The following is an 8,229-nucleotide window of genomic DNA, read 5'->3' on the forward strand; positions in this document are numbered from 1 at the left end:
AAACCGCCACTATTACATCCATTCTGGATGTTCCTCATTGGCAGTTTCTACGGACGCGGGCCACAAGTCGCCCTACTTGTAGTTAAAATTAGATGCTAGTCGACTACGTGCTTCGTCCTTGATCTTTAACAAGAGACGAACCGATACGACTGCACAGACGTTTCCCTCAAACGAAATTCCGGGGCATTATAATGGCAGTACGGAGTCTATATGGGTCCTAAGAAGTATTCTCCGTAACAAAATACACCGTCTATATAACGCATCATTCAGTTTTCAATGAGTGGCACGAACTGCCATCCCATCGAGCGCTGTTAGGCAACAGGTACTTGGTTTCCATTTTCTTCCGCTTTTACTCATATGAGAAACAAGTCAAGTCATGTTATCTCTTGCATTCCTACCTGCTCTCGCCATCGAACTAGCTCCTAATCAGCGTTTTGTATCCCAAAAAATAAAATTAAAACAAAAAAAAGAATAGTTGGCATACTTCATGTGTAGTTGGAGTATATGGATGATAGAAGTATTGATTAGCCTAGTTATATCATATTACTGGCCAAAAACGCCTTGCCTGCCACGTTGAGTCACTCTACGGGTGTTTGCCTATTGCCTAAGGGCTTAATGGGATAGGCATAATCTGCCAAAGCACCACAGGTAATCGTACACCATATTGCCACTCCTCCCAGACTCGACAAATACTCTATGTTCAGACATCCTTAATCGCTCCTGTGGATCACATCTCTTGCTGCAAATTACAGCGAGGTGACTTTCGACTACAAGATCATACCGAGGCCTCTACTTCCTCAAGCCATCATATATACAAACGACCCTCTGTCGGAGGTCGAGGGTCATCTAGAACAGTCCCAAAGCTGAGGTGGCCTATTTGATCCGATGTTAGATTGTCTCCTCCCGCTTCGCGATACCAATCTTTTGGCATTTCGACTTCGCCCCATTTGAGAGGATGAAGGATCATATCCTCCACATTTGCCAACCCCTCCTTACTTCCCTCATTTGACGGCGTAACCAGCTCGTCGAGCTCGTTACCTCGTTCGTCGCTCCAGTCATCGCAGTCCCTGGGAACCTTCGCCAGTGGTGAGATTCGACACGCAGCTGATATGGCAAGAGAATTCGATCCAACAATCGGCATGTAACCGGGCAGTTCCATCCTTGATAGGACGATCGGGAGGATCATCATGACCGAGGCCAGAAGTGCCAGAACCAGGAGTGGCATGGAGGAAGTGCCGATACCAACCGCGGCGTCCTTGGGTAGACTGACTGAATCATCCATATAGTACCCTGCGCCAATGTGGTAATAATCTGTTGTAAGAACATTTTCAGTCAGACTTTCGTCCTAATAACCACCAGATTTTGTACTTACTGCCCTGAGAAACCATAATGAAAAGTGCGTTTGAGAGTAACCAATGCGCAAGGATGCTGCAGAGCATCAGAGGAATGCTCAATTTGAACGGTAGCTGCAGGCGGTATGTCGAGCTTTGATGGCCCCTTTCGAACTGAAGTCAGCGTCGAACTCTCGTGCGGTCTTTATGTTCAAGTTTGGTAGAGTGCTTACTTCGGATGCGATACCCGCAACGGGCGATATTCGAGAGAAAACATGTCCCATTCCCGACTCAGCTCCAGACGGGTGACTAATCCGTTATATAAAAGATACCAAAAAGAGAAATACAGTTGTGGAACGTTGACGACGAGCACCGACGAGATGAAGGCAAGGCCGCCCCCGATGGCTGGGAGTACGTTGTCCGTCTCGGACTGGTCTGACTTGGTAAATTGCCTGGTTCAGCAAACATTAGCGTAGTCTCAAAGTCCCGTAGCCTAGGTTACTTGGCATTGTCCTTACAGTGATCCGCTGCCAACAATCTGGCTTCTGGTAAAGCCGGCAAATGTTCCAATAATACTAAGCACCAAGATACTATAAGTCGAGATCCATACCTTTTTTGGAATGGCCATGGATCTTCGGCGTCGTTCCGGTGCCCATATCTGAGGCTCGATTGGTTGATAGACGGCGTCTTTCTTTTTTCCTTTCGCTCTTTGTCGGACGAGATCCTGCGTCAAAAGTCCCGACACGGTTGCCAGCCCCTGCCCCTCCTGATTAGAGATGAAGGAAGCAACGGCGTCTCCTGGAGTGACCAGCGATTCCTCGGTGCCCAGGACTTGCGTCACAACGACACAAGTCACTACTTTTACCAGTATAGACAAAATGACACCAAGAAGCAACGGTTTGGAGAGGGCAACTGCGCAGGCGTCCTCTCTCGGTTCCGCCAGACAGTATGAGATGGGCATCTCACTTGCGGTGAACTTCTTTCCGAACTCTGTTATATTATCGGGGGCTGAGTACAGTGTCGTGTTCCCATAATTCCCATACGAAGAGGTCCTGTACCACGACTTCATCTGCAGAAGCCACGGATCACCAGGCTTCAGCTCTTTGGGGCCTAGTCTGTCGCGCGTCAACACGTCGCAGATGGAACTGCAGACAGGTTTGGTCGTGCTTGAAATCAAGCCTTCCATCTGGCACTGCGCCTCCCACCACAATGTGTTCACCTCGTCTCGCGGGACAAACGGCTGCCAAAGTTCGTCGGCGGTGGCGGACAGGTTCCAAAGGTCGGATCTCTTCCACCCGGGGCCCTCTGTGATCATGACGACGTTACGGTATTTCCTCAACCCCGAACAAAATTCTTTAGCATATAGACTCCGACACTCTGATGGCTCCAAGGTATCCCACCCCGAAGCCTGCGCTGCCGCTTCTGAGATGATTGATGCTTGGGGTATGTTGTTTTGAGAGAGAGCTTGATATGACAATCGCCAGGAGTAGTTGCCCACGTGATTATGATATCCAGACTGTTCGGTTTTGGGATTACTCGCGTTGTACCGGCCATAATCAATGAGGTCTTTAGTAGCCAGACTGGCACCGGGGAGAAAGTAGGAGCCCCCTTCCACGAACGATCGAGTTGCTATTATAACGTGAAAGTCACCATCGCGGCGACCTATCTGGAAGACAGCACTGTTCAGCAGCATGTGGATCGGGATCGAACTCAGCAGTAGGCTTAGCCACGCTAGGAGTTTGAATCGAGACAGACTGAAGGCATTTCTCAAAGAAGGAATGCCGATATCAACCCAGCTGCCTCTAGCATGGGCGGCATCTACCTCCTTTCTTGACGGCGCGTTGAGGACCTGCATGAAGAAGTTCGATGATGCGAGTATGGCGGTAGACAATACGTTAATGAGCAGATGTAGTAAGGTGTTGGCGGTGGCCGTGCTTTTGCAATCTGCTGAGTAGAACTTCCAAGATTGACTCAGTTCACCAGTCGCCGAGACGGCGGTCGCGAGGAAGCTGATGAAAATCAGCAGCGACACGGACATCATGGTGAGGTTGACAAACGCCGACCTTCGCCAGCCGCTTGGGAGCCATTTGCGACTCATTGTCGCCTCTTCAACCTTGACAGTAGAAGAAGTCATCGTAGAGAAGAAGGAAGTGACCTTAAGAGAGGGTGGTGGCACGGCTCAGAGAGGAGGGTCGAATCATCGCCACGAAAATTTCCCTCCCTGATGTATGTCTCTGGGAAGAGGGAAGAGGCGCCGTGGGTGCCCCCCGACCTGGCCTTAACTCTCTATTAATACAGGAATTTCGCGTTGTCGAGAAGGATTTAACGGCTGCATGTGTATGCCTAGACAACCCATGGCAAGCCCCGCCTATTCTCAAAGACGGACGACAGAACAAACATAGTGAAATGGAGACCACATGGCCTGGAGAACGGCTGGAGCTTAAGCTGACCTTGGATGTGCCACTTTACTTTAATTACCGCAGGCTCGTAAAGGAAGTTTGGACCCCTACATCCCGCGTTGTTATCCCTGCACAAAAAGGGGTGACCAACTTCTATTGGGTAGCCCTATTCGATACCCTCGAGCATTGCTGTTGGGAAACCTGCAAACCGCCAATCAACCTTGGTGTGTGGGTTTTGGTGCTTGAGAGCTGAGAACAAGAAAATCGGGAGCACATTCTGGTCAGTAACCCTGTAGCAGCGAGCGGAGAGTGTCCTTGCAATAGGCATCGGTTGCCCGTTGGGAATTGGAACACACAATTTCCGTCATGGAGACAGAGCAGCATAGAGTTATCACTTGTGACTCTTTTCGTTCTCTATCTTGAAGCTTCAGAGTTAACCAGGCAACAAACTGTTGACTAAGTCAACGAAAACACAAAACTATATCACCGTCGCTTTTAGTAGCAGGTTTCAGAGCGGCTTAGCAGGAGTATTTTATGTAGCTGTCGTGACACATTCTGTTGCAAGAATAGGGGTTTCCATGGCCGCCTATCCCGGCCACCAACGTCAGATACCCGGTGAGATACCCGGCCGATACGCCCCATGTGGGGCCTATAGCTTCCTTCCACACGTGATGGCCGGGGAGACGATATCTCTTTCATTCACTTCAAACCACCATCTTCACTAAGTATTTGTACATCGTGAGAACCACCTGGTATTACTCTTTATTCGCTGTAGAGGCGTAAGGGACTTCACCGTGTAAAATGAAACCACCTGCTACGTGGTAAGCCGCAAATGGGAGACGATGAGGTCGAGTGAACGTTTATACACGCTGCAAAGCCAATGACCGATGATGACTAAAGCCCCCGAGATCTGACATATGCTTAAACTGAGACAGCAGGGTCATGATCAACCAACATGTTGGACGGGAGGAAATCTTCGCTGGCATGTCAATTGCAGACAGGAGCCTAGGAGCCTGGCGTATCCACCGCAATAACCACCTAGTACAAAATCTATGCCCTAAGTAAAGACAAATTTTACACAGATAATCAATCAAATGTTCTGCTGGGCGGTGTGAATTAATTGCTGGAAAAGTCGAGATGAACATGGGAGAATAAAATTCTAATCCGAGAGGGTAAACCCGAAAGCCGAAAAAGGCAAACCCGACACCAAAAACTCAGATCCGAAGGTGCTAGGCCAGATGGCATGCAATGCGATGCAGTAAATGAAATCCATGAAATCCTATTGGAACGGACCCTGGGAATAGATAACCGGTGGAAGTCCGATCTAAAGCGTTAACAACCTGCCTCATCCGAACAAACGTTGTAGTTGGCATCCCAGCCAGTCAACATCGAAGTGATAACTGGGCAGGACGAATCACTTTGAGTATGCTGACTGACAGATAATGCGGGCACGCAGCAGTAGAGAGATTGTAACTCAATGGCAAGAATGCGTTCTCGGATTGGAGACGCTGTCTTGTCAGCTTACCCTTCAACGATTTGATAATATATACATCCCGTAGGAGCTTCATCGAGATCATCAACGAACGGGCCAAACTCCGAAGTAGTATACGTCTCAATTGCGTCACTGACAAGTCTGACAGCTCCCAACTGCGCATGCAAAGCTCACAGCTCGGGCCGCCGACAAACGAGAGCCGCCAGAGCGGTATAAGCGGAATTCCAACGCTCTTCTCCCCCGCAGGCTTTCATCAAAACCGAAAGCCGCAAGTCATTTCCGGTGACCTTTCTCCAAAAACTGTACCACAAATGAGAGAGAAAAAAAGTTTGAATCCTGGATTGTCTTAGTAAAATCCCCAGTAAGCCGCAGGGAGTTGTGTAATCATAGCGTCTCTCGTTGGCTCACATGGCCAACTACGAAACTAATGCGGGGGGCGGGGGAGACTACCACCCCTACCACCCTCCCCAAGTATGTGAGATCGATGAATCTTGGGGTAAGGGTACAAAAAAGGCCAGGCTATCTGCGGCCCCCCGCGGTCTTTTGGCGTTCTCTTTCCCCCGCCATTAGCCGCTTATTTGGCACTTGTGAGCCCAAAACGGGTAAGGTTGGTGTCCGCTGTGACAGGTTGGATGGAGATTTGCGGCGTATTTTGGCTTTTGTAGGGTTTCCCCCTTGCAAAACCATCGGCTTTCAGCGGTTCTGAAAGCCGAAGGGTGGCTTTGGGCAAAAGTCCAGCTCAGTGATATGCGAGAATCGGCTATGATGTGTTGACGTCCGGGACTGGCGGGAAAGACGGGATTGGAATTTGTGTTAAAGGGCTTGTGGCCCGGCCCCTCTCGAAGGCTTTGGGGTTTTTTTAGCTTTCTCTCGTGATCTTCCTCTTCTCTTTCTTTTCCTTTCTATTCAAACGGACCTTGGGAAAGTGAGATCTGAGGATAGCGCTACACACATCATATCAGTGACCATGGCGCCGGAAACGAATCATATCTGGCTCTGGCTTGGAGTTGCCGCCGCGGCGGGCGTGGTTTACGTGAGTATCATCGTCGACACACCTCCCGGAGAAGCAGGGAGATTGGAGTATATCAAGAGAGAATCGAGCTGACAAAAGGAAAAGGTCGCTGGCATCGTCATCTACCGCATCTTCTTCCACCCCCTAGCCAAATACCCAGGCCCTCTGTTGGCAAAGATCACAGATGCCTACCAGCTCTACCACGCATGGAAGGGTGACCGCCATCTGAACTTCCACCAGCTTCACAACAAGTATGGTATGTGGAGAGATACTCACCGTCAACGCCATTGTGTCAGCGAGACTAACATACCGACTCCCCGCAGGCAAGATTGTCCGTTTCGGACCCAACTCCGTCTCCTTCAACTCGTCCACCTCCCTCAAGGAGATCTACGGCTTCCGCTCCAATGTCCGCAAGGCCGAGTTCTACGACGCCTTCGTCCACCCCGCGGCTAACACGCACAACACCCGTGACAAGGAGGTGCACGCCCGCAAGCGCCGCGTCATCGCCCACGCCTTCTCAGACAACGCCATGAAGGAGATGGAGCGGTACATCCTGGGCAACATTCGCTCCTTCACCACCGAGATCGGCCGCGGGTCGTCCCCCGACACCAAGGGATGGTCTACACCCAAGAACATGACTGACTGGTGCAACTACCTCGCCATGGACATCCTCGGTGATTTGTCGTACGGAAAGGCGTTCCACATGCTCGAGTCTCCGGATAACCGCTTCGCGCTCGACCTGATTGCCGCCGCGACCAAGAGGCATCTCCTCTGCGGCACGATGCCCATTGTCGACAAGCTGAAGCTGGACAAGTACCTCTTCCCCACCATCGCCGCCGGTCGTGCCAAGTACATGGTGTACAGCAAGGCCCAGCTTACCGAGCGTACCAAGCTGGGAGAGGATACCGACCGGAGAGACTTCTTCTACTACCTCCTCAAGGCCCGCGACCCCGAAACCGGCCAGGGCTTCTCTACGCCTGAGCTTTGGGGCGAGTCCAACCTGCTGTAAGTCGACCCTCAAAGCTGAAGCAGGAAATGGTTTTTTTTTTTTTTTTTTTTTTTCGGTACTGACCCGAGGACCAGTATTATCGCCGGCTCCGACACGACGTCGACCGCAATGGCCGCCGTCTTGTTCTACCTCACCCGTAACGCCGCCGCTCTGCAAAAGGTCACGGAGGAGGTCCGCAGCAAGTTCTCAGATGTCGAGGAGATCCACCAGGGCGCAACTCTCAACTCCTGCCACTACCTCCGTGCCTGCATCGACGAGGCGATGCGTCTCTCCCCCTCTGTCGGTGGCCTTCTCCCCCGCGAGGTCCAGGCCGGCGGCATGACCATCGACGGAGTTTACATTCCCGCGGGCACCGTCGTCGGAACTCCGCACTACACGATCCACCACAACGAGAACTACTTCCCCTCGGCCTACTCGTACGTCCCGGAGCGGTGGTTGGTCGGCGAGACGAACCCGGTGTCTGGGAAGCAGACGACGGAGGAGGACACGGCGAGGGCGCAGAGCGCGTTCTGCCCCTTTTCGATCGGTGCGCGCGGGTGCATCGGCAAGGGACTCGCATACGCCGAGATGTCGACTACGCTGGCTCGCACGCTGTTCCTGTATGACATGCGCAAGGCGGTCGGCGTCGTTGACCCGGCGGAGGGACGTCCTGACCTGGAAGAGGGACGCAGGAGGGTTTCGGAGTTCCAGTTGTATGACACTTTTACGAGTATGAAGGACGGCCCGTTGGTGGAGTTCAGGGAGAGGGCTTAAATGCCAAGGAGACGAATTCGGGTACCGAGAGAGGGAGGGAGGGGTTCGATGTTTCTATTGATGTGGTCGGCGATTGAAGAAAATAGTCCCCGAAGGGGTTCATTGTGTCTTTGGTCATGACACATTTTTTGGTCAGGACATTCTTCTCGGACAAGATTGGACTAATGCTGCGCGGGTGCTGGTTTTGGGAGCCCTGGAGTTTACGTATTCTGAGGTGCATGAAGCCTTTCGTC

At 51.5% G+C, this 8,229-nt stretch overlaps 2 protein-coding genes across 2 annotated transcripts; one reads left to right on the forward strand and one right to left on the reverse strand.

The window, feature by feature from the left end:
- Positions 1-805: 805 nt before the first annotated feature.
- On the reverse strand, positions 806-3,465 carry CTRU02_209093 (uncharacterized protein; the record flags this gene model as incomplete). The annotated part of the gene is made up of 4 exons (XM_036725956.1): positions 806-1,311; positions 1,373-1,497; positions 1,565-1,783; positions 1,850-3,465. 4 exons carry the CDS (start codon positions 3,463-3,465, stop codon positions 806-808), a joined length of 2,466 nt encoding a protein of 821 aa, XP_036582149.1.
- Positions 3,466-6,189: 2,724 nt separating this feature from the next.
- Positions 6,190-7,996, forward strand: CTRU02_209094 (cytochrome p450 family protein; the record flags this gene model as incomplete). Its single annotated transcript, XM_070205203.1, has 4 exons — positions 6,190-6,255; positions 6,340-6,502; positions 6,558-7,239; positions 7,318-7,996. 4 exons carry the CDS (start codon positions 6,190-6,192, stop codon positions 7,994-7,996), a joined length of 1,590 nt encoding a protein of 529 aa, XP_070061278.1.
- Positions 7,997-8,229: the final 233 nt, after the last annotated feature.

This window comes from Colletotrichum truncatum (assembly GCF_014235925.2).
Source record: "Colletotrichum truncatum strain CMES1059 chromosome Unknown Contig_0005, whole genome shotgun sequence".
Lineage (NCBI taxonomy): Eukaryota > Fungi > Ascomycota > Sordariomycetes > Glomerellales > Glomerellaceae > Colletotrichum > Colletotrichum truncatum.